At 33.2% G+C, this 27,785-nt stretch overlaps 1 protein-coding gene across 1 annotated transcript; it reads right to left on the bottom strand.

Moving 5' to 3' along the window:
- Window positions 1-5,138: 5,138 nt before the first annotated feature.
- LOC137398041 (leucine-rich repeat protein lrrA-like) lies at window positions 5,139-27,785 on the bottom strand. Its single transcript, XM_068084140.1, has 9 exons — window positions 27,781-27,785; window positions 27,451-27,591; window positions 23,722-23,862; window positions 16,776-16,916; window positions 15,404-15,544; window positions 11,676-11,818; window positions 9,702-9,779; window positions 6,422-6,505; window positions 5,139-5,260 (listed from the first exon to the last, which is right to left on the bottom strand). Exons 1-9 carry the CDS (start codon window positions 27,783-27,785, stop codon window positions 5,139-5,141), a joined length of 996 nt encoding a protein of 331 aa, XP_067940241.1.

Genomic DNA, 27,785 nt, shown 5'->3' on the forward strand with positions numbered 1-27,785 from the left:
TTTTTTGGAGCCACTGGAAAAACGCATTTCTCACCTACTAAATTTCCACATCAAAAAGGTAAGTGTTTCTTAAACGATGTTGTATTGTCTATGAGTTGCCACATCTCCACTACTTAATAACATTGGATTTGCCGCTAATCAGGATAGTGGGTCATGTTCATTCCCTTCAGCAGCCGAGTTAATAATTTTTTTCCAACTACGAGTAGGCCTACTGTAACTTACTATTACAGAACTTTCACGAGTACTCCGAGGGTTGCGATACGCTATTGTGAAAAGAAAAATAGCAGCTGCTATCGACTTACTGTCACCCTACATCAGCCATGACCAGCTATACGTCGCCTGCTCAAAAGTAGGCACACGCCGAAAGCTGTTTCTTCATACGCCCGACACAAAAACCAAAAATGTTGTCTATCCGCAAGTGTTGCGTTGAACTAAGGGAGAGAGAGAGAAATGGAGAGAAAGGGAGAGAGAGGGAGAGCGAGGAGGAGAGGGGGGGGAGAGAGAGAGGAGGAGAGGGAAAGAGAAAAGGGGAGAGAGAGGGAGAGTGAGGAGGAGAGGGGGGAGAGAGAGAGGGGAGAGAGGGAGAGAGAGGGGAGAGACGGAAAGAGGGAGAGAGACAGGGGAGAGACGGAGAGAGAGGGAGAGAGAGGGAAAGAAATAGGGGGAGAGGGAGAGAGAGAGGGAGAAGAGGGAGGGAGAGAGGGAGAGGAGGAGAGAGGGGAGATACGGAAAGAGGGAGAGGAGGGAGGGAGAAAAGGGGAGAAAGAGGGAGAGCGAGGAGGAGAGGGGGGAGAGAGAGAGGGAGAGAGAGGGAGAGAAAGAGGGGGAGGAATAGGGAGGGAGAGGGGAGAGACGGAGAGAGGGAGAGAGGGAAAAGAGGGAAAGATGGAGAGAGGGAGATGTAACTGCACATTTGGAGTTGTTTTACAGTATGAAAGCCAACTCTCAATAAACCTTATGCTGCACGTGAATCTGTTACTGTAGGCGGGTAATGCAGCTACTCAAAAATAAAATGATGTATGAAAAATTGCAAAATTTTCATTGGTTTCATAATTTAAAAAATTTAGCTTTCTACCCAGTAAAATAATTTAAAATTTTTGTACTTTTTCCTAAGAATTTCATGCTTTAAAAAATCCTACTCTAATTACTACATATAATGCAGAACCTTCCTTGATGGCTCCATCACTTTCATCTGTCTTCTCAGCATTGGGTCTTGAATGGAACGTTATATATGTTTGAAAGTTTTGTCAAGTTCAATCAAAGTGCAATTTTAATAATCTCCTGTCAAGTCTCAAACAACAGCTCTTTGATTAACTTGAGCGGGCGCTGTTCTTTTATCAAAGTATTGTAACTAATTCATTTGCAAGGCCCAGCTCCGTGACTAGCTACGCTACTGCACAGGTGAGTCCTGATTTCACCTACTTTTCCTCATTTCTCACTGTTGGGTTTTTTTCTTCAATGAAATAAAACAAACAACCCAAAACAAATATTCATGTAAAATGAAAGTAGTGTAGATTCTACGACATATGCCAAGTTTGGAATGCAAAAAATATACTAAGCAACAAGCTCCAGCTTAAGCCTAATGTGCGCCAAAGACGTGTGCATAATTCTAATTGCACTAAAATTTAATGAAATTATGCTAACCTAACCTCAACAACCACAACAGAAAGCAAGCTGGTCATGGTAGATTGCTTGTTATAATTAGTATTTTGACCTTTTTGCTGCAACCATTAGTACCAAGTTGAGACTGTTCTGAGGCAGATGAGATGGCAATATTATTATTGTTTTCAGAATTACTGTTACCACTAAAAATAATGAATTACGTCAATAGTACCATTGCTCAATAAACAATTTCAGAAGATCATTCATCCGTATTTAGTAAAACCTTACTAATTGAAACGGGTTTGTCACGGCTGATATTCGGACGAGATAAATTGCAACAAAAGATGAAGTTTCTTCAAAAGAAAATGAAGCTCAGCTTGGACTGTAAAAATGCTTCTCATTGACCCAACACAAATAAATGATTGTTTCATTTTGTTTAATTACAGCTGCTGTGATAGGCTAATTAAGCAACCACTCATTAGTCATAAACATATTGTGCAAAGCTTACGAAAGCAATACCAAGCAGCTCTTGGACATACTCATACACCGAGTCAATCTGAACTACACAGCAGCTGGTGATACGCAAAAAGTTATTCTCTTACGCAAAATTGTGTCGTGATGGTTGGTACAGTCAGTCATAGCTTTCTTGGTCAGCATGTATGCAAATTTTACCATTAAGCTCTCAATTTTAGTGCTGCTTTTTCAGGGTTGGCTTATATCCGAGAGTACAGTATTACAGTATTACAGTGTACCGTATTTTCATATTTTGGTAATGCCATTGCTTGACAAGAAAACCAGCATATGATTTTCGTTAGCAATGGTCTGTCAGTTGGTACTTGGTATTAATTGTAAATGCAAAAAAGGATGTCCGCAAGTATTTATATTTATATTTACAGTCAAACATGGATAACTCGTCCACGGATAGCTCGAACACATGGTTAATTCGAACGGTTTCTTTGGTCTGTTCCCACGTAATGATAAATTGCTATAGATAACTCGAACTCAACACTGTTAATTTGAACTGTTTTTTTGCCCAACGGCTACCGAAACGGTTGTTATCGCTTTAGAAAATCACTTTATTCAAAGCCATAGAGGTAAACCTCATCTTTTCGTAATTCATAAGCGTTGTTATTACCACCATCGGCAAAATAATTTTGTTAATGACTTTTCTAAAGGTTTGGTCAAATTTGATTTATACTGCTATACGATTAATAGCACGGGCTTGCCGGGTCACGCCCGCAAGGATTTTCGCCACGCACATACAAAACAAAAACAGCATGTTGTTTTGTATGTGCGTAGCAAAAAGCCTTGAGTGCGTGACCCGGCTAGCCCGTGACGAATAGTTTTCCGACGTTGATTGCGTGTTGAATCAACGTCGGAATGTTGAATGTTTAAAACGTCTTAAAAATTGTTTTTATTAAACGTATACGTTGTCTTAGCTAAAAAAACTATTCATCGTTTGACCTAAACACAGAATACGTGTGTACATTCAATAAGTATCCATTCAAAAAGCGTGAGTGATATACAATGTACCGATAAACCTCGTAAAACGTTTAATTGAACTGCCTCGGAGTGTTGCTTTCAACGAATCCCAGGTAAAGTAAGAGATTTTTTTTGTAACTTTTTCTTGAAGTTGCATAAACTTCAAGAAAAATCGGCAAAATTGATCGTCGGTAAAACGCTCAAAAGAAAAAGATGTATTTTCTTTTGAGCATTTCAACAACGATCAAGTTTTGCCAATGTCAATCTAAAAAAACGTCCTAGCAATAACATCACCTCAAACAACAAACCAATCTCAAGTGATAGAAAAATCTCTATACTTTTTGATAAAAACACTTTAAACTTTACATTAGAAGCATTTAGTTTGAAACAAACCATTTGTGCTTTTGATTTATATTATAGTTTGCATATGTACATGTATCTACTAATAAATAAGTAAATACATGGACTTGTGACAGTGCTCTGATAACTTGAACGCTCTGATAATTCGAACACTTTTGCTCGGTCCCGTGAAGTTCGAGTTATCCATGTTTGACTGTATTTATATCTAAGATTTGTACTTAGTAAAAATACTTAATTCAAATAGGGTTTCTTCTATTGTAAATCGCATTTTTTATCAATTTCTGCAACTTGAATTTCTGTTTCCAATTTCTATCTCTTTGCTAGTTTGTTTAGTTCAACAACATAAAATTTTTTACACATAACACTAAATTTATTGTTTCATTTTAAAAAGCTTTTAGAAATGGGTTTGTGTTCTTATGCAAAGACATGATATGTATCAACAAGTTTTATTGTAGTTTCATTATTTTACTTAGCAAAACTACTACAACCTTTCAGCAGCATCATCCAATCTAGTAGAATAATTCCAACCTTCATTACTCTAGGAGATTCATGTAGCTTCTATAGCTTAACTAAATGTATGTACCAGTTTGTAAAATTTCATGTATTTCTATTTTATACGTTGAGAACCCCTTTTAATTATTTAAAGTGCATTGTCTGTTTCATCACAGAGCAAAACGTTTTTTAAGGTGAACACAGACTGTAAGAAAATTGATGAATTATGATTAATGTGTATGATTTTTAAAAATGTATGTAAATTGCTCAAAAGATTATATCACTCAAGATCATCACTTACATGTATAAGCAGCAGGCTAGAAACAAACCACAAAAAGCGTGTTTGAATAACAGTATTTCTAAACAACAATGACATATGAGTAATTGAATAGCATAGGAGAGTTTTAGAAGTCACCATATTTTATCTTGGAAACACTATACTAAAGATGTTACACGACTACCAGATTACTACAAGCTTCATATGCTTGGTTGTTATCATGATATGATATGAGTGGGCAGTGTGAATAAGTTCTGTAACTTCAGGAGATGCAGTTATTTAACGTTTCTCTTCTTTATCCAGTGGACTAGCGGGTACTTCTTCTTTTTCAGACATTTGTTCTGAGGTAGAAAAAATCCAATTTTTTTTTGCAGGTAATTGAAGGTAATGATGCAAGAATGCAAATAGTAAAATTGAAAAAACTATCAAAGTTGACTTATAAACTAATTTTAGATGAATCTTACAGAGCGAAGGTAATTAGAAACTCGAAAATAATAAATACATATATATCTATATACTGCTACTTATTTTCAACTTTGGATGAATCCTAAAAACCTGACGGTAAAATATAAATCAGCTATAAATGTCACAAACAAGCCAACTTACAATGAAGAATTCAGCAAATCCCATCTATTAACAAATAGCAGTTTATAACAATAATTGTCACATCCACAAAAATAATGGTATTTAGAACTTTATGGTTATAAAGTCTATAACCTTCATCGCTAATAAATAGTACAGAACTTTGTTAGTATATAAGTGTTTAGAATTTTGCACAAAAGCAATCTGAAAACTTGAATATGTATCTAAATGGAAAATTATAGACATTTAAGCTGATATATAAACATATGTCTTTATTTATGTTCATTGTCATATATTAAAATCAAACGTATATAAATGCATATATATATAATAAATATAAGATTTAGTCCATATATTTTTTGCATATGATCCAGCTACCTTTTGAGGAAGTAGGCTTATTTGCCAGCTCTCCTTTTCCGATGTGGAGTTCAGATGAAATAGTTACAGATTTGCCGGAAGGATCCTCTAGAAATAAAGAGGCATGAAATCAATGTTCACCCTGTTATGTTTATAAAACATGTTTTGCTCACAATGTAGCTGAAGACATATTTGAGATTATATAAGAACTCAGATCTTTTAGTTAAACTGTTAATCATTAGTCTCTTAACACAGAAAATGTGCAAAGTAAGAGACTAGCATTGGTGTTTTATAAAGGGGGTATTTTCACTTGAGTATTAGTAGCAAAATAGACAAAAAAAGAGATTTGTTTAGTTAAACTCACCATATTTGGTAATGTATAATCTAGAGTGACTGTGAAATATTCCAGTTCTGCTGATTATCATAAAACCTAGTGTACAAGCCTTTCCTGTGAACTAACTATTTGGTTTAAAATTTGAATTGTGATTTATATACAGGTTAAAATTATATATGTGAACTAATCAATGCGTTCAGTGAAAATATACCATTTGAAATCCTTAAATGCTGAAAGTGATTTTTAATCATAACATGCAAGAAAATACTAGTAACTGTATTGTAATAACAGGGTCATTATTCATGGTCAATGTTTTGTAACTACTCCAACACCTGATTTCTTTCCTTGAGCTGATTTTCCTTGATGCAAAAACGAAGGCAGCATTTTGCATGCTAATTTTGAAAGCTACATTCAAAACAACAAATTTAAGCTGGGGTTGTCATTTGTTTCCTCTTGATGATTACACATTTCTCTTGGTGATACTTCTTTAATAAATACTAACTTGCCGAAGGCATAATGCAGCATCATCAAACAAAAGAACAATTGGTCAAATGCAACCTCGGGTGTCAATGCGTGTGTAAAGACTCATGAGGACGTTAACTCAGCGAATGTTTCATACGGCTAGTTTAAATTAAGTTTGTTAAACCACTAGAAAAACAATGAGTGCCACTTCTACAAGTTTTATACATATAACTAAAAAAAGCATTCAAAGTTTGGGGAAACCTAAACATGATAGTAGTGTATCCACGTTAATAAATGGTATGAAACCAATATTGTGTATTTTTACTTTTGAGCAATATGTAGTATGCACAAAGTGCAACTGTTTACTCAAGTGCAGTAAGCGGTATTGGTGCACTAGAAATATTACCAGCAATGTTCGGCATTGGATTTAGTAGAAGTTTTTCTAGCGCACATTTACATTACACTGTACATACCTGAACCTGTTTCATAGGAAACTCGTTTTGGCGAATGATATTCTAGACTGCGCTCTTTTAAATAATCTTCAGAAGGAAATATATCTAAAATCAAAAAGTGTACAAAGTCATTGGTTAGATCGCCTTTGAATCATTCCAATTTTGTCGATTACAGTCAGCTATACTCTAGTTTTTAATCCTAATCAGCATTTCAAAGCTTCTCAAAACTATCTTGATTTGACTGGAAAAATATTTTTCTAATACTAACTCATGTAAAAAATTATAATCTGTTTAACATAAAGAAAGGCACTATTAATAGTATTATTACAGCAAATTAATGTGAAAAAGACTGTGTTTTTTTAATTTAATAAAATCTTTACTTACTATTAAAAATTCAAATAAATTATTATGTACAAGTACAGGGTGTCCGTAAAGTCCTGATACAACTAGAAAAAAAACCTATTACTACGACAGTTTTTGACATATGTTAACCATAATTGTTTTATTTTTATCAGGGAATCGCACATATTTCTTTACTGAATGGTTAAAGAAATATTTTTTCTTCCCTTGCAGTTTTAGTTTCAGACAGTACAAATGACAGTCTTTCCAGTAACAGAGGGCACGCTGGATAGCTTATGATAAATACTTTTCAACAGAACACTCAATATGTATCCTGTTTCATTGGGAAAAAGTCAGATGTACAGTTACATCAAAACTAAGGAATTGATTATGAGAGAGCAACCATCACACTCTTCAATTTGTAAATGGCACAAAAACTATGGGGACCAGGCTGGTGTTGAGTAAACAAAGAAGTGGCTAACCAAGAATATAAAATGGCAACATCAATTGTGTAAGGCATGCCTTTCATCAATCTCTTACGAAGTCTATCCAATCTGTTCCCAGCAATTTGGAAATGCTACATTCAACAGTTTACAAGGTCCTACATAAAAACTTAAGACAGTAGGCTTACAAAGTGCAATTGTTACAGGAACTTCATCTAAACGACAAGCCTAAAAGCACAGAGTTTGCAGTTAATATGCTGGAACGAATATCTGAGGATAAGAGATTCATCAAACAATTCTGCTTTAGTGATGAAGCAAACTTTCCTGTTTCAGGTAAAATAAACAGACACAATATGGGAGTCTGTTACTCAGAGAAGTCCCATGAGAGTAGAGAGCTTCATAGACTGTTCAAAATTTAATTTGTGGTGTGGTATCGTGTGCAATCAAATAATTGATCCACTTTTGTTTCATGAAGCAACGATAACTGCAAATGTATACCTAGATCTTTTAATTGAATATGCGGCACCACAACTAGTTGATCTGTAACCAGGCATAATATTTCAGCTAGAGTGCGCACCACCACATTGAGGACCGCATGTTTGTCAGTTTCTCAATGAAGCATTTCTTGACTGATGGATTGTAAAAGATGGCCACCACGTTCAACAAATATCACACTGTTGGACTTTTTCTGTGGAGTTATGCGTAGGATATGGATCATAAAACAAAGGTTTATGAGCTTACTGACTTTAAAACCAGGATTTCAAATGCCCTCTTTCCTATTTATGACGATGTCCTACAGCGAACATAGAAGTAACTGGATTATCGCCTAGGTGTGCTTTGTGTAATTAAGGCAACCCACGTAGAAGTGTGATAAATCATGTAAAAAGCCCTTTACTAATTGCTGAAGAAAATAAAACAAGTCTGGCTAACATATCTCAACAACTGGATTGGTGATAAGTTTTTTAAGGCACATCAGGCCTTTACAGATACCCTGTATATTGTATTATATGAGTTTTTAACAAAAAAATTAAAGTAGCCATAGCCAGCCAATACTAAGTTCGCAGTCACAAAAAAATTAAGGAAGTGGTATGTCACTTATCTTTGCAAAGTTTGGTCAGAATAAAAAATTGTTGCAAAGAAACTGCGTCGCTTTTTATCAGTTGTTACATAAAAATTAGGTACAGCAGTTCATGGTCAAAAAGGGAGTGGTGGAAATCGAACTTGTTTGGTCGCAACCCAACTTGGCATACAACAGAAGCCTTTGCAATTTGAAACAATTTGGTACTTGTTTCAGAACACACACACCCCTATGCATCCTACACACCATACACACACACACATGCACACACGCACCCTCTACTCAACACACACTACACACACACCACAAACCGCACACACCACACACACCCTACACTATTCAGACAAACACACCACACAGACACATCCACCATACAAACACTGGCAGACACACACAGACACACACACAAAACAGTCAGAGGCACATACACTCACACCAACACGTACTCACACACGCAGGCACACACACACGCACACGCACATATATACCACATAAACACATACAGGAACACACCACACCGACACACGCACCAGCACACAAACACACAGAGACATGTGCACACATTCACCCACATGCACACACACAAGCACATGCGCGCACATGCAACATAGATACACACCACACAGACACACAGAGCCACACACCACACAGAGACACAGACACACACACGCATGTGCACATGCACGCACACACACAGCATACAGACGCACATGGTCGCAGATCCACACAGACCCACTCAAACATACACACATACGCACACACGCACACACACACACACACACACACACACACACGCACGCACGCACGCACGCACACACACAAACACACATACTCATGGTTTTCCATCGCCTTTAAATAGCCAAGTATGTGAAAAGGTGCTTTTGTGAACATCATTGCTTGGTCTTGTTGTCAGATTAGTTTGAAAATAGTCAGTGAAAAATTATGATGGAAATGAATCAAAAAGTGTCAAAAGGTAACAGATGATAAATAATTAAGTTGATGACAAAATTTTGACATTGTTAAACATTTTTGAACATGTTTCTATTGTAAGCTTATGAATTGCTGAATTGATTTAACAATTGAATGTGGAAGGATGGCTAACAAAGATGCTACCTCTCCTTCAACCGCAAACTAGCCTATAATATCTTAGGCTACATATAATCTACACAGACTAGAAACTTGAAAACTTGTATGTAAAACTCGTTTCTTTCAAGGTGCTCTATTAGACATTCATTAATTGTTTAGGTTTGGGCCTTTTAAATAAAAAATCAAAGCGGTGCCCTTATAAGTACTCACTGATGTCAACATGTAAAACACATTTTATTTGCAATAAGTTTTAGTCTGAATATCTACATCTATATAGCTGTATTACTGAAACAGAGACAGCAGAAAGCACATAACATCTATTTATAGCTGTGAAACGCTTCATCTGATTTTGTACCAAACCACCAGACTTGATCAACTACTTCTCTATTTGTGATTGAATCTACCGGGTCAAAAAACACCTGATCATCAGCAGCTACGAAGTCAAACAAACTCAAGCTACTGAAGGCTACAACAAACTACATTGAACTTTTATTTAAAACTCCATAAAACAAAAGTACTATCATACCGCAACATACAAATGAGACTAAAGTTTAAAATTGAAATGTTACTTAAAATCATACGCATTCAACTGCATCGCAATTTGTTTCCACTGCACAAATATGTAATGTTCATGCAGTGCACTAATAACTTTTCATTGCATAGTAAGCAGTATCGGTGCAGTGGGAGTGTTGCTCGTAAGCATTTTGCAGTACTCTGTACATGAAATCACAAGAGTTTTTATGAAAACTCATCATAAAATCAAGGAATGATTTAAGTTCCACCCAACACCAACAAAATTTCAAAATCTAAATGCTGCTCAAAGTTGAATATTAGTAGACAACAACATAATGTTGAACAACTTGGCTCTGGCAGTGGCAGATAAATCCCTCTCATACTTCCATTAAAATTTATGGGCGGTTGAGTTGATTGGGGTTTCAAAATATTTGAAATAAATTTCAAGTACAGAAAACTGATTACACTTGTTAGGTATCACAGTAGAACTATTAGAAGTGGAATCCATGACTAACTGCAGATCTCAAACAAAGACTGATGTCCAAGTCTCAACTACATGTATGCTTAGAATTAGCTCTAAGATGAACCTAACATACACATAATTAACTTTTTACAACATTTTCATGACAGAAATCATGCCAAAAATATTTTCATTCATCCTACCCTCAGTATTTTGCTGCAAATGCTTAATGTTTTTGTTATGAAGCTTTAACAAAGTTTATTTATTTGACATGCAATGCAAAAATTCAATCTATTTGAAAGACAACATTGATGTTTTGGCTAATATTATTTGATGTTTAATAAAACCAGATCCAACAGAAAAGTACTATTGTTTCTGAGGTTTGACCGAAATGCTTACCTCTATTCTCAAGATAACATTGAGTAAGATAACATATAGTAATCATAAGTTTCGGAGCCCTAATTTGAATCACTGTCACATGAGAAAAATATTTGGGTCGTCATATACAATTTTTCTTGTCATCCAATATTTAAAAACTCTAAAAAACTATGGTATCACACTACGAATTCTGAAAAAAAATAAAAGCTAATTAGTTCACTTTTTAGTGAAGTGATGAACCAGCAGCCTAAGGCTATTTTGACTTGTTTTAGAAATGATTTGCTAAATCCGTCGTCTGTTTATCCATGTTTTTGTACAGGTGTAATGTAAGCCGTTATAAAGGGTGTCCGGCAGTATGGACAAATTAAGGGAGTAAAGGTAGTGAAGGTGTGTAACTTTTTCCAGTCACCAAAATGTCTCAAACAGACCAAGAGGGCAGCCAATTCTTTTGACATGGAACATTTGGAACCCACTCAATCTGTTGAGACCAGACATTTGAGATTGGATTAGTTGATGGTAAATATAAGATGTGGTAAAAACTGAAGCTTTGTACGTAATAAAGTTTTTTGTTTAATTTTCAAACAACCTCAATTGGGGTAAAAACTTGGAGCAATGTGCAGCCACAAGCCACAGAAATTGCAGTAAAGAGGTTTGAAAAGCCAGCAGTGTCCGTTATTCCACGTTGTCAACAGATGTGCAGCTGCAGTAAACATGTAGCTTCTATGGTTGATCGTTGCAAATTCACAATATACATGAATCATTGTGTTTCAGGTACAATGGAATGTGCGGTAGATAACAGTAAAAATTGCTTTAAGAGCAAGCTTGCATACTAAGTGCATGCTTGTCATACATTAGAAAAATGTAATGAACTTCCAATTTACTACATACTGCACAGTAATGATGTAGTGCAGTTACAATATGCAATAACTTTGTTTGATAGAGTAGCTAAAGCTGATTGATAAGAAAACTGAGCAATACCTCTGGTGATGCACTGCTCTGAAAAGTCTGAATCACTGATGTCAATGTAAGTATGTTTTGGCAAACTCCTGAGCACTGAGGGATACTCTTCAAAGTCGTTTTCTCTCAAGCAAAGATTTTCCAAATTCTTCAGCCTTTCAAAACTACAAAGAAATGTTTCATCCCCATTTACTTTAGTCCTGGTATTCATAACTTTACTAGTTAACTTAGACTATCTATTTTAGTGAATTCAAGGAGCTGGTTTGTCAATTAAAACTGATTTCAAAAGAATTGCTTTGAGTTAAACTAGTGTGTTTTATTTAGTTGCGTTGGTCAATTAAAACTTTCTGATCCTATGAAAGTTGTTTGTTATTTTTTATTGATTTTAACTTTGTCTGATTAGTGTCAATAGTCTGCAGCTAAGCCTTTTTAACTTCTTTTTGCATCATTTGACCAAATCTCACTTTTTAGATCATTTAAAATGATCCGCTTCTTTTATGCAAGTTAAAGGCTCATTTTTTCCTAAGCTGAAGGCTGCAGCTAATAAAAGAAAGACTTTGGAGTTACATTTAAGTTAAGAACAAAAAAAATAACCGTCATTGATGCAACTAAACTATTATTAGTACCTGTTTGTATACATTTTTTTGCTGATATTTTTCGATAATCGGTTAAAAAAAAACAAATATAAAGTGTGTCAAAGTGGTTAATTAGATGAGGTATTTGAGTAAAATATGTTATTTATACAGAATTTTTATGCTGTTTGTTTACTGTCAGACTGCCTTTTAACGATTTTTGCTTTAGCTGTTTATATCTGATTTGCAAAAAAATTATTAAAAAAAAGGTACACTTTTTCATGCGTTATAACATTTAGAGTATTCAAAGAAAACATCAACTGTTTGGAATAAAAGTGTTGGATTTCAAAGCACCACGATCTCAGTCTACCATTTTTAATTATTCCCAGCTTACATGAATGCCTGTGAGAATTTGCGACAAAAGTATTATAAGAAAACTTTAATGAAGATTTTCATAGAATATTCTGTAGTGTTAGATTTAAATTCTCAGGCTATTAATAGTGTGTATACCGTGAAACATTTATTTGAACCATATTGCTATTATTTAAAACCTTCCCTTTTTGTGGCGTTGTATTAATGGTGAAACTCAACATATAGCAGCTGCTTTATTTTTGAATAGCTTGTCAGATGTTTTAAAGGGTAAATTTAACTCTTTTATGGGTGCAGAGATGCTAGTTTCACCTATATTTTGTGCTAGCCATTTGTTGGAGCGACCTCAATGCACTTGCCTTCAGCATTTGTGCTAAATACATGGAGTTGTTCATATGTGCGGAAATATTAGACTGAGTTCGAAAAGCAACTACAGTGCACCTTCAGGATATGATTACCCTGATATATGATTTTTTTACCTCATGAAGTGGAACATGAATGATTTTTTTACCTCACCGTGCCATTCTTATTTCACCATGTAATTTAACAAATTTTTGCCTGAGTTCAAGTTTGGCTGTCATTTCGGTTATAACTTATGTCAAAATAGCAAAGACACCCTACTGCAGCTTGCCGAAAACATTTTCACAGCACTCGAAAAAGATGCGATGACCGATCGTTCTCAGTTCCGCAATTCTCGTGTCTTAGGCGGTAATATTTTCCTTTACGACAAGTGGCAAAATTTGAATTATGATTCTTCAAACAGAAAGATTCGATGGTCTGCCAACTAATTTTAACTTGCTGACAAAAACTCCCTTCAATACAAATACAGCATCGTTTGGGCTCTTTGGCCTAATTAGGTTAAAAAAAATTTAATGAAAAAGTGGAAATTCAATAAAAAGGATGAAAATACCTGCTAAAACTTATCTTTAAGCGTTTAGTACGCTAAACTTATATTTATTTATAGTGAGCTTAACTTTTGTGTTATTTGTACACCGTATCGCTGTCTTCAAGACGATGAACTCTTTACGGTACGCACTACACTGCACCTTGCAACGTTACATTTTAATCCTGATCATAACCAATAAATATATACTAAGTACAATAAAGTTACTATGGGTAATTATAATTGCTAAAGTTACAAAACTATTTTGTTGTTAATTTTTAATATGTACAGCACTTATAAAAGTTTTTAAAGATTTTAAATATAAGATGTTTTTATAACATAATTACATGTACTATAGTTTTTATACAATACCAACATTTTTTCACCATAATACGCTAACCCTAAAACGGATCAAATCTGTATCTTGAGGATGCACATTAATTTGATTAAAACATTACATGGATACATTTATTAATTATTTCCATGGTGTACCTTTCAAAATTTTGAGAAAAGCAATTAAAGCTCTCAAAGATTAAAACAGACTTTGAAACGCTATAGCAATGGCTAAAATTCTATCATTCGGTGGTCCCGATGAGTATTATCATCAATCACCACAAAACATGATTTTTTTCAAATCAGGTTTAAAATCTCATCATAGATAAATCTGAAAACAACTGATGCAATTTAGATTTTGGTGACAAAAACAGAGTGCAGCTCAGTTGATTGTGACAATCGGTAATTTCAGATACAACGCCACCAAAACCATTGCAACACTACAGCAACGACAAAACAATTAACTGTCTTTGATGCAACCACTCTATTTTTAGTACCAATTGTTGGGCAATTTTCTACTGATCACTTTCTATTAGGAGTTCATATAAACCAAAGATAATGAATGTCAGAGTGGTGGCCGAATAGTGGTGTTGTTTGACTGATTGGTGGCGCTGTATTTTTCACCCTTCTCCCATAGTTGCTTTCTATTAGATGTAGTGTTTAAATAAAAGTAGGATTTGAATACAGGTTAAATAAAGGTTTTTTAAAACATTGACCGTTTTAAAAAAAATTTATTTTAAAACCTGTTGGTTAAAAACTAAAAGCATTAATTATTTTATTTTTTTATTTAAATGTATTTTATATACTGGTACTTAAATAGGCAAGGCACTACGATACAGTCTAACAACACAATTTACCTACTGTTACAGAAGGCACATTTTTGATATACTGTGAATAACCACAAGTGTTAATTACACCAGGCAAAATATTATTGTATTATTTCATGCTAAAATTTTACTATTCCGATCAAATTATTTGTATTTAAAACAAAGCTCCCTAGAAATACGACACAGATATTAGTTTTTAAAAGTTCATACCTGTTTCTTGCCACAAACAGCCACCCATTCAACAAAACATTTCCTCATTAGAATGAGTTTTTTGAGTAACAAAAATATTGTGGTAGACGACAACTTGATAAAGATTTGGCTTCATAAGCAGAATTGAATAACTTAAGAACACAATTATTTTTGGCAATCAAAAACTTTGACGGTTAAATTTAAGCTTAACAAAATAAAATGCTGCTCATTCTAACAGCATAGACATTCTGGTTTCGAAATCAAAAAAACTTTACATCAACAAAGCTTTGACCACTTTAGATTTAAACTTAAATTTCTAAAGTGATTGGCATTCATTAAAATACAAAATCATCTGAAACTACAAAGCAAAAATTTGTTTGAAATAGTATTTCTGGGCAACAGCAGCCCAATGTTTATTACAGTAGTTAGTTCATCAATGAAAAATAGTTTTTTTCATAAAAAACAAGAATCATTGTGGTTGGAAAACTGATAAAGATTTGACCGTAAAAGTGGGTTTCAATAAATGGGCAACCAAAGGCTTTTCACTAAATATGCATATCAAGGAAAAAGACTGACTTGCTCGGTAGTTTAGTGAGCTGGCAGAAAGACAAGTCAAGATACTCTAGTGACTCAAGCTTGAAGATTTTATCAAGAGTGTCAGGATCTAAAGGATTGCCTTGTAGGTTCAACTTTCTCAGCTTGGTCAATGATGAGAGTCTGTAACAGAAAGCTACAGCAACTTATTTTCACCATAAATAAAAAAGCCTAAATAAAAATTTATGCGAGACTGTACATCTAAGAACATTATGATAGAAGTGATGATATTCAGTTACACAATCTGGTTGCTTGTCGTATTGAATTTTATTTTTATATCACGCATTATCTGTATTCATTAGCAAAGCATTTAAAAAACGAATTCTATGTCATGCCTCTATTCTAAAAATCTACTTTAAAATTCAGTTACTGATAAAATAGCCATGTACCCTAGAATAAATGTTTAGATCAAATAAAACAAGTTTTTAACCTTTAACCTTGATAACACTCTTTCGCTAAGGTTGCTATTAGGCATCTATGAATAATCTTACTGTCAATCAAATAATGTCAGTAAAGTGTAGTAGAACTTTTAATAAAGGATTATCAGTAAATTCGAGTTAATGTGCTTGATCACATTTAAATGAAGGTAAAGAACTAGGTTACAAAATTATTATTAACAACTTCAAAACAGTTGTTATTGAAATAGCTAACTTTCATTAATTAAGCAAGCTTAGCTGGATGCACGTTAAAGGCACGTGCTGACATGTGCTGACACAAAAAATTTAAATTTCTCCAAATTACCTAGTTTGTTTCAAAAGGTTGTTTGAAGAAGATAAATAAATTGTGAGCAATACATATAACAAAGTTTTGTAACAAAGTTTAGATAAGCATTGAACATTTACTAATTGTTTGTGTTGAATTTCAATGCATTCCTGATTATAATCAAATCATGTAAAGTTTATTTATTGATTTTAAATTAAAAAATGTAGAGTTTTAGAGAGCTGCTGCTTGTTTCAAAGTTAATATTAAGCGTTGATTTATTGGTAAATGTAATTGGCTACTGATTTTAAGAATAATGTTTCTAATGATTACACACTTAGTTTTCTGCTTAATGGCCAATGAATACCAATTATAAACGCTAAAAACTTACCTTTATTTACAATAAACATTAATTACGATACTAGAGAATCAGAAATTATAATTAGTGGTAACAATAATATTGTAGTACAAATATAGGTCATTATATTATAAAGACCTGCATTTGTACTAGTATTGTTAGGGTATGAAGAAAATAGCACACAAAGAGTTAGCTTCTGTTGTCTACTATGTACATTTTATGTCCATTAAACTTTGTATCAAAAAATTAAAGCAGAGCCTTGCCAGTTTGTTCGATTGAGTGTATATGGATACTGACCTAAACGGAAGATTATTCAAGTCACAAGAACACAGGTTGAGCTTCTCTAATAACACCAACTTTTCCATACCAACAAGTGCATCAGAATCTAGTTTATTCGAGCTGATATCCAGTTCTTTCAGATTGGTCAGTGAATCAAAGCTGAAACAAACAGGCATAGGGAACCATAATTTCTGTAATAATCAAATCTGTAACAAACATTCACAAGTAACCACAGTATTGCTGGCATTATTAGATTAAAAGGCAGTATTCTATGTTTGTTTATAATTTAAGGCAACATCAATTTGTCAGTGTGTGAAATGGAAAAGAATATAGTTTCTTGCAAATGATGTTCAACTCTCATCTATTGGTCACTGAGTCTAATCTGTAACATAATATGAAATATTTACCAAATATGGTGAATAATAAAAGTGAATCTGCTGAATATACCACCTTTTAGAATTTTATAAAATTGTCAGTAAGTCATGCTTATCTTGGTTAAAACATGAAACATCATGTTGTTATGTTTTTCTCACACTGATTGTCAGCAGCTGTGAGCTGTCTGATTAGTTTATATTTATTTTAAATCTTTCTAAAATGAGGTAATTTAAGCATCAGTTAAAATACAAAGAAACTTCTACTGCATTTTTTTCATTCTAATTAAAATGAAATATGAGCTGAGCTTAAGCAGAGAATTACACAATTACTCAATTTCACCAACTAGAAGAAGCACTTTAATGTTTCTCAACAGGATATGAAGTCTGTTGATTCATAAAAAAAACATAGAAACTGCTAATGAAAGCTGAAACAAAACTGTTTACTATCTCAATAATGCATCAAAAGTTAGTAAATATTGTAAATAATTATAGAAATTTAATCCATGATAAATCGTGAATTTTTTTATTAGTTGTAGCAATAACGCTACTTACTTTAAAGAGAAATTATTATGTGAAATGTCCTTTATGTTTTGTGCTAAATGGTAGGAATGTCTGCATCTGTTTCAGTTAAGTTTACACGAGCCAATTAATTCTTTTTTAATATTAATATATAATGCTTGTGAGTTGAGACATCAAACAGCAGGTTTTACTGAACAATAAACAACTCGTTTCAAACAAATAAAAACTTATGGTTCAGGCTCCAAACATATTTTTAAATATTAAATTTTATAGATCAAAGAACCCGCAAAACATCTGATTAAAAAAGGATTTCACAGTCACAAGCTATTTATTAATACAGCTGCTATAAAAATATTTTCTTACCTCTCATTACCAAGGCATTACATTTCATCCCATATACAAGTATAATTTGAACCAATACTCAAAAAATGCCTTAACTTGAAAACAGTAACAGCCATTCGTTTATTGGACTTCTGTGCTATTTAATTAGGAATTGTGTCCTCACAACCAAATACTGATGAAATATCATGTAGTAGTAAATCAGAGTTTACAAAAGACACAGTGAAGTTCTGAAACCTGATAATACTCATTTATTAAAATTAAAGGATTGCATTGACAATTTTAATGTCCAAAGTTTAATAGTGCCAAATTTTAGCAAATTTTTAAAAATGATGTTTCATCCTAAATGAGTTGTATGCATCATCAAACCTAAACAAGAGTGAAAGACTTTAGTTTTCACATAATTATTTGGCAAATATAAAGCTGCAGAGCATTATTAAGAAATGGTCTTTACCTAGCAATGAATGAAACATAAAAGCTTCAATTTTATTATTTAATAATTGCAAAGCTGTACCGCATGATGGAAGTAATTAACAAACAGCTCTAAGTTTCCACAATATTGCTATACAATAAAATCAGAGAAATTTATATCAAAAACTATTTACTAAAAATGACAAACTCAGATATTTTTTATGACGCATCCGGCTTCCTCCTGAATCTTGTTTTGTAATATGTGAAATATGCGCTGCTCAATAAATGAATGTCCCTGTCACAAGATATCATCACAGCACATGTACCATATATGTCAATACCGTGACCAACACTTCATGCAAACAATAACAGTATTAAAAATTAGAACTTTTTTATTATTAGACGTAAAGGAAGTTGAGAGTTTGGTGTTAGGAAGCTGGAAAGTCCAAAAAAATTTGATGGATTTATTGATAATTAAAAATGAAAGATTAGCCTATCAGATAAATTATCAGAAGAAATTAAGATTATGGAGACATGTGCAACTGTTCATGGTTTCTAATACTTAAATATTTATTACAGATTCTGTAATAGATACATGTATGTAAGTACTTATTACATAATCTTTATTTCAGTTTACATTACGGATTCTGTAATGTAAACTGAAATACATCCTTTTTTCTCAATGGCGTACAGTGCAAATAAAACGAGACCAAGTGAAAGAAAAACTGAAAAGTTATTTGTACTAATTTTAGTTAAAAAATCATAAGCACACATTATGCACAGGTGTTTGTTTTTGCTGAATAGATATGGGTCATTATCAAGTTCAAGAAAAATTCTTGTTTGTAATTACCGCTAAATTGCAGCTCAGACAATGAGTAAAACTGGCTTCACTAACTTAATAATAAGCCTAATGTTATGAAAAATTGTACATTTCTGGTAAACTTATTGTGCAGTTTAGTTCATGATACAGAAGTGTAACAAAAATGTAGTTTTTAGAAAAATATAAATTATTTTACATTTTAGCAATGCAAAGAAAAGTTGCTGAGTTGATTGACTTCTATGAGTCAATAATGATGTAAGCATATCCATCAATTGTCGTTATATTATGTTATTGTACTTCAACAATGTAGGAAATAATGAAATACTATGTTGTGTTGTTTTCAAACTAAGTTCAGCGGATCTAAATATTCTGACAAGTTTTCATTCATATTTTACTATTAAGAAAAAAATAAAATTGTAGTGCAAGATAAAACAATATATATATACATATATATATGTATATATATATACATATATATATATATATATATATATATATATATATATATATATATATATATATATATATATATATATATATATATATATATAGATGCCGACTGTGCAAAGATGCACCTGAGACCATCCAACACATCATCAGTGGATGCAAGCAGCTAGCAGGAAACGCATACACTGAGCGGCATAATCATGTCGCAGGTGTTGTGTATAGAAGTCTATGTGATGAGTGTGGCCTTAATAAACCACAACACTGCTGGGAAGCTCCTGGTAAGGTCAATGAAAATGACCGCGCTAAGATCCTCTGGGACTTCTACATCCAAACTGACAAGCATGTCCTAGCAAACCAACCAGATATAGTGGTGGTAGACAAGGAGAACAAGAGGGCTACTATAATAGATATAGCAGTACCCAATGACTACAATATAGCCAGCAAAGAAAAAGAAAAGGTAGAGAAATATCTCCCTCTTGAAGAAGAGATTAAAAAATGCTGGAATGTAAGAACAACTGTAATCCCAGTAGTCATTGGGGCACTGGGCGCAAAAACACCGGCGCATAAAATGTGGCTTGCCCAAATACCAACAACAAACAACTCAGGTGAGTTGCAGAAAAGTGCGCTATTGGGAACAGCTAAGATCTTGAGGCGAGTGCTCAAACTCCCAGGTCTCTAGTAGGAGACCCGAATTAGAGCAGAATTTACCACCCATACGGGGTATCCGGGGTAAGGAAACAATTTTTTTATATACATATATATATATATATATATATATATAAATCATGTTCAATTGCACAGAAAAGTCGGTTATGGCTCAAAACTTTTGCGAACATATCCATGGGAGCAATGAACTTTCACGCACTATTATTAGGTATAATTATTAAGTTAAAATATGCCTGCAACTTAAGAATGATCAACCAGCTTCTCAGTTTAGTCATGTCGGATTGTATTCGATAGACTCGTGTAATATTTTTGTTTTTTCTGTGTTTGGCCCTCTCACTGCCATCCATGTACAAATTTAGCTCAGTTCACGTAACCAACATAAACATGCTTGTTTTAAAATTCAAAACAATTTCAGCAAAGCATTGGCTACCTTAAATTTTTTTGATCACATAGCAGTGAGTAGTTCACAGCTATTAAACACGGACTAGTGACTGTGGCATATGCAAAGTTTACCTTGTAAATTGAGAATTATTTTGCAACATAAATAATAACCTCTGATGACTATGTACAATAAACTCAAAAGTTTTACAAACCACACAAACATCAATTTTTAAAACAATGTGGTCTACAAGAAAACAGGTAAAAAACATAAACGAATAAGATTCCCAAAATTGACCTGATCATTTTATTATTCATAACAAAGCAAAACTTTCTGGCGATACAATGCAAAAATATGTTTAAAAGACTATTTCTGGCCAAAAGCAGCTCTAATTCTACCACAGTGATTAGTTCACCAATGAAAATTCATATTTTTTTCAAAAACAGTTGAGTTATTGTGGATGGCGCACTGATGAAAAATTGGCTTTGTAAGTGGATTTTGATAAATTAGCAACTAACAACTTTTATTAAAGTGTACATTTGTATATGAACCCCAAGTTTATAGACCAACCCTTTTGGTTGGTCTTACACATGCACGTGTGTAACATTTTATGCGTAAGACCGATCAACACGCCAAGTTGGTCACACCATGTTGCACATGTGTACACGTCAAACCCTTAAACTTTGTCGAATCGTTTGAAGAGCTGAATTATATGTTTTCTTCACGTATAAAACATCAAGCTTCATAGACTGTGAGTGGCGTAAGTTTGGGAGAGCTGAGTTTATGTTTTTTATGACTTGCCTAGTGAAACTTTGCTTGTCAAATTGGACAATTAAATTATCAACCTATAAGATATATGATACATAATATGAATTAAATCGGAAACGCGGGTTCAATGCCACAGTTTTTGAACTTTGAGCAGCAGTCAGAAACTTGATTAAAAATCACAGTGAACTATTTTCTATCACCTCCGTAGAGCTTTGAAGTGATTTACTGATATTTTTAAAAATCACCAGTAAAGCTTACTATCTATCATATACCACTTAATCTCCAAAGAATTTGACTGAAAAAAGTTGCCAGAAATGTATTTCTTTAGGACCAGAACTATTGTTTAGTAAACCAGTTTTGTTCCAGTTCTATTTACTACAAGTATATGTTGGTTTTTAAACACAGATAAACTAGTATATGCCAAGCATCTGTTAAACAGAGTCTAAAATATAATAAAAATATAATTTCAAAACAACCTTAGATTTAGCATAAATCACATGAGACCCGATGCAAATGATGACTTTTTCAACCTAATGGCAGTACATGTATTTTTTGCGAATAATTCAACAGTCTAGTTTCATAATCAAAGATCTAAGAATTGGAGGTTTGAAGCTCATGAAAAGAGTTTATGAAAAAACTCACACAAAAAATCACAAAATTCCGATAATCATTCAAAGACAAAATGTTAATTATTAAAGTAACAAAAGTAAATTAATATATATTTTAACTGTAAATTTATAAGCATTACCCTGAAGTGCAAAGGTTAGCTATGCAGGAAGAAAATGCCTGGCCAGGCAGATGTTGTGAAACCTAATCTAATTTTCTTAAAGCAAAACAAGCAATAATTTAGCTTTTTTGTTTTACTGTTTTTTATTGAATTTGCTATCATTGTTTTGCAATAAATAACTTGTAACAACAATTCACCTAGTACATTTTGCTGTTTTGCTGGTACTATTAGCACTAACTTATTCATTTTGGACAATACATTTTTGGCAAACTGGTCAAGAGCAGATGGCTTTGTACTATCGTCCAAAACTAACTATAATATATATTTACTGCCCATACAAACCCTCCACTGACCGACGCAATTCAGGCTGACACAAAATTTTCCAGATATGGTCTGGAGAACGCCAGCAAATCTCTGTCCGGTTCAAAAAAAATTATGCTAAGAATGTGGCAATGTTGCAAAATCATATCATAAACTAGCTAGCATTCCTGCTGCAGTGCCGATTGAGCCCGTTCAGTGGTTGCAAAAAGAACGTCATGGCCTTATAGAATTTTGTGTCAAGTTATTAAAAGCCAGTGGCACATCAAGAAAATTTTTACTGGGGGAATCAACCAAACTGCAAAAATGGTTCATCATTCCAAATCGATAGGTGTAATTGTACTTTATAACTATATTTAATATTATTGCGTAAAATCTCATTGCACCTATTGATATGTTTGCAACATTTTGTAGCCAAAACTGGTTTTTTGTGAAATACAAAGGTTTCTATGTAAATTAACTTATAATTTCAATTTATAAGTTGTACAATAAAAATAGCTCAACCTTTGACCCAAACATATATTAAACAAAAAATAACATAAAAACAATACTCATAACACATGAAAAAAAAATTAATGATTTTTGAATCAACATATTCCATCGTTTATTTGGCCAGGTGCACTCTGATTGTTGGTTTTGTTTGAAAAAAATCCATATTTTCCGGCACCAAAAAATTTTCGCACTGCTAAACTTGTTGATGTTAGCATTCAAACAATTTTTATCAAATCAAATTTTATGTGTAGTCATTGAGAATATATAATCTTTGCATAGATGAAGAGAAACTTTTGGCCACATTCACGCTAGGCACAGATTTTAGCCTAAAAAATAATTGACGAGTTTATTGTAACTACTAATGCCAATAATTAGTTGGTGTAACACAAAATTCCAAACCAATAAACTGATTTAAAAAAATTTCTATCACAGAGTGAAACCACACACAATCACATTGGAATGAGAATAAACAAGTCGCAGCACAGATTTGTTATGCTATAACGAATCTTTTCTTATGATAAACTCAGTTACAGTGTGGTACCAGGTAATTTATCAATAAAGCAACCTAAATTCCTATTTACAATTATTGAATTTAAACATTCAAAACCGTACAGAGAGGTTAAAAGCAGTAACTCAGACGGTAATGTTCATAAACACACAAAAGTATTGTAAAGGTTTTTTGTTTGATATTATTTCACACCTACCTGAGTGGCGATTTGAAAAAGTTGAAATTGCGCATGTCAAGTTTCTCTAGAGAATCCAGATTTTCGATGACAACAGGACTAGCAAAATCCATTTTACTGTCAGATAGGTTCAGCTCTGTCAAGCTGGGCAGTGAAGCAAGTCTGTAACAAGAGGTTCAAGATTATCCAATGATTTCAACTTGTGCATTCAGAGTTATTTGTTCCAGGTTGAAGCAAAAACCTTTATGAAAATACACTGTGCTCTGTTCTTTGGTTCCGCAAGTCAACCAATCAACCAGGCGTATATGGTGTAGTCACTCAATGGAAACCAACAATCACATCATGTTGAGCATTGTACACCCAGAGTTGAAAAACTGAATAGTTGAACAACAAAGATTAGCGAAAAATGAGTTTTGTTGCTAAATTACATTAGAGATACTGTACCGTGAGTGCTACTTGGCAGGGGGAACAAACTGTCAAGAAGATGAGGTAAAAATTAACTTTACAAAGACTACGTATTATCGAAACTTATTAATTATATTTTGGTAAATATTTATTGTTAAATAAAGAATCAATGCAAAGGTGGTTGGCTTTTCACAGTTTCACCGCCATGAAAAGGTTTTTATAGCTATGAAATATATCTGGAAAACTTTATTATTTTTTTCTGTTTTTTTCCCTCTACCCCACATAAAAAACTACAAAGTTTTAGTGAACTTCATCCCATATTGAAAATTAATTTCAGCAGGGTGTCAAGTATGTCCTATCGCTTCACTTAATATGTTGCCGACTTTCAATGTCAAGTTGGCATTTCAAATCAACTCAACTTTCAATTCAACTTTCAATTGATGTTTCATATGTTGCTCACTTGATTATGTCAAGCTGGTCTAAAATACAGGTTTTTAACAATTACCCCAACTTTTTCGCAATCAAATAATTTTTTGGCAGGACATAATTTGCATACTTTTTAAAATCTTATATTTAAAAAACAATGTATAGTTTGCCAAATCACAAAGCCAGATAATGCCATGGAGATGCCACAACTATGACACAAAGTGAGCTTTGAGAGTTCTTTGGTAATTTTGCTACAACTGTGAGCGAGTCCGAAACAAATGATTTATTAAAACTATTACAGCTAAAAACAAAATAATCACTCTCTAATGGTAAAAAAATCAATAGAAATTACTCAAACTTCACCGATCTAGCGATAGTGAAACATCCTCAGCTTTTAATGCATGTGGCATGATTAGTCATTGCTAATAAGATAATGTGATAAAATGACGTAAACTAAATAAAAAAATCAAAGTTGGCTGTAGACATTTTTTGTATTGGCTAAACGTTAACAGATTATTTTAATTGTAGGAAGCCTACAATTGCGAAGCCTACTAGAATCACACTTTGCCGCTTTTTACGCACAAACGCTTTGCCAACCCATGCTATACGGCTTGTGGTAGCAAAAGAGCTAACTTATTCATTTTCCACATAAAGCATAAAACTTAATAAGCTTTGAGTGATGTATTTTTGAGAGAGCTGAATTCATGTTTTTTATTACCTTCTTAGTAAAACTCTGCTTGTCAAATTGAACAAGTACACTGTCAAATTCGGAGATATGTGATGTGTAAAACTAAAAGAACATACATCACCTGAGTTAAATTTAAGGTTAGCTGTAGGGCTAGGTTTAGCTGTGTATATAGTCGCTATCACTAACTTAGTGAAATATTGCTTGTTGGATAAATGAATGTATTACTGCTTCAAGTTATCATACAACCATAACTTTAACACATATAATATATGTTCTATATTTTTCAACCCTTCCCAAAAGTAAAGTTTTAATAGAAGTGACATTCAAATAGTGGGTCGCACTCTACATGTATATATCAAATAGCTCGTCAGAAATTTGAGAACAAAAAAATTACCCTTTGTAGGCAAAGCAATTTTATTCTTGCGTATATTTTGTACTTTTTTTCATGCGGAGCAACATTAATGCTGTCTACCTAAGCGTTTTCTCTCTTTTATTTTTATTCAAGTCAAAGTATCAGATTGAGTTATACAAGGAACTGCTTTGAGTAAAACACTGCAGGATATAGTTATTAATTATGTTGATGTTGTTGCTTTTAAAGTTTCAAAGAAAATACTTAATGCTTTTAAGGTACAAAGCCGCCTTTCTTACACTATACTAATGGCAGTCATCACATAACATACATTGTTCATCTGACGCTTTACAGTTTTTTATTTTGATTGAAATATACAATATGAACCGAACTGAAGAAAATTGATCAGATTTAGACTTTAGCGACTTTGAACCAGGGTCAAGTTTTGAATCTTGTGACAATAAAAATTCTTAAATAACCGGCCATGAAAGCTATAATAGCAACCAAATCCAACAGAAAATAATTAATCGGTATCGATAAACATTTATAGTACTATTTTTATTATTGAAAATAACAATGTAACCAATATAACACAATTTTTCATATCTATTACTAACCTCTGGACTCTTTTTTATTGACCACTTTCTATTGTGGTTCATAAAGATCAGAGAAGTCAAATAGTAGTGTCATTCGATTCAAGGATGGAACAGCTGATTCCACCCTTTTCCGTGGTGTTCTATTAGAGGTAGTATTAAGATAAAGGCGGCGTTCAGATAAAAATGGCATTCAAATAGAGGTTTTACGGTAATTAAAAAACTGGTGTGAAATATTCTCCATCAATCTGCCAGTTATTCCATATTATTACATAAACAAACAACTTTCTTCAGTTGTAGATCTAGACAGGTAGAACATTGTTTTGATTCCATCTTATATTAACATGCACTTTTAGAATATTATAGTTTCTTATTTACTTTTATTAAAACAAGCCATCTATTTCAGTTTTTCCTATGTTAAAAAGCCTATAAAAAGTAGTCAATGGATTCTTCGCTCCTATATAACTCTCAAACTTTTAACACCATGGAGAAAGAGATGAACAAGAGAACGCCATGGCGTTCAATTGGAGGCTTTGAGGCAAGACAAATTATAAGTGCATTTTGTAACTTATAAAATAATAATAACCTAACATGTTGTCTAAATATATAATGAAAAAAATATTGCATAAAAACAATACTTATAACACAGGAAGAAACCGCGATTAACTTTTTTTGATCAAAAACATTTTGCCAATTGCTTGGATATATGCATTACAATTGTTGATTTTGTTTGAACTCAATTGATATCTTCTGATTTCAATTTACATGTATATTTGGCGCTGCTGAACTAGTTGATTTTAGTATCCAAACAGTTTTTTAGGCTAGCAAAACTTTGACGCATTGTCATTGGGAATACATAATTTTCGTGTAAATAAAGGGTAACTTTTAGCAACATTTACAGCTTGCAGATGCGTGCTGATGGCCAATTTTTTACCTTAAAACACTAGTATATAATCTATTTTAATTACTGATGTTGGTAATTTCTTTGTTATTTTTACTTTACACACCAATAAAATTATTTTTAAAAATATCTATCACGGAGCGAATCGGCACAGGCTGAGATAGGTTTGTAATGCTGTGACAAGTTTTTTACTATGATATAGTGAGTTAAAGTTCAGGACAGGCTAATTATTTATACTGCAGCTTAATTTCCTATTTACAAGTCTTGAATTTAAACTTTCGGTATTGTGCAACGATCTTAAACTCAGAAACTCAGTCAGCAATGTTTTTAAACAGGACAATCTTTTGCAAAAAGTTTTATTGTGATATTGTTTTACACCTACATGTACCTGAGTGGCGATTTGGAAAGGTTGCAGGAGCTCATAGCAAATTTCACTAGTGAATCCAGATTGTTGATGACAACAGGACCAGCAGAATCTATTTTACTGCATGAGAGGTTCAGCTCTTTCAAGCTGGGAAGTGAAGCAAAGCTGTAAAAAAAGTTAAAAATTATTACGATGGTTTCAAGTCTAGCCTTCAGACTTCTTGTCGCACAATGAAGCAAAAGTTTCTAAAAGAAGGATATTTCTGCCAGATTACCTTTCTCTTATTTGGGTCTACTGGTCAACAGTCTAACTATGCACACCATAAATAATCATTCATTGAAAACCAATAAGCACATCAT

The sequence above is a fragment of the Watersipora subatra genome, chromosome 6 (genome assembly GCF_963576615.1).
Source record: "Watersipora subatra chromosome 6, tzWatSuba1.1, whole genome shotgun sequence".
Lineage (NCBI taxonomy): Eukaryota > Metazoa > Bryozoa > Gymnolaemata > Cheilostomatida > Watersiporidae > Watersipora > Watersipora subatra.

What these genes read in the sequence shown, in the direction of transcription:
- LOC137398041 (XM_068084140.1), bottom strand. An exon ending in TTTTTCAAATCGCCACTCAG is followed by an intron (nt 16,917 to 23,721) that starts GTAGGTGTGAAA and finishes TGTTTGTTTCAG; the next exon opens with CTTTGATTCACTGACCAATC. An exon ending in TGATCAAGTCTGGTGGTTTG is followed by an intron (nt 6,506 to 9,701) that starts GTACAAAATCAG and finishes TTTTGATTTTAG; the next exon opens with ATATATTTCCTTCTGAAGAT.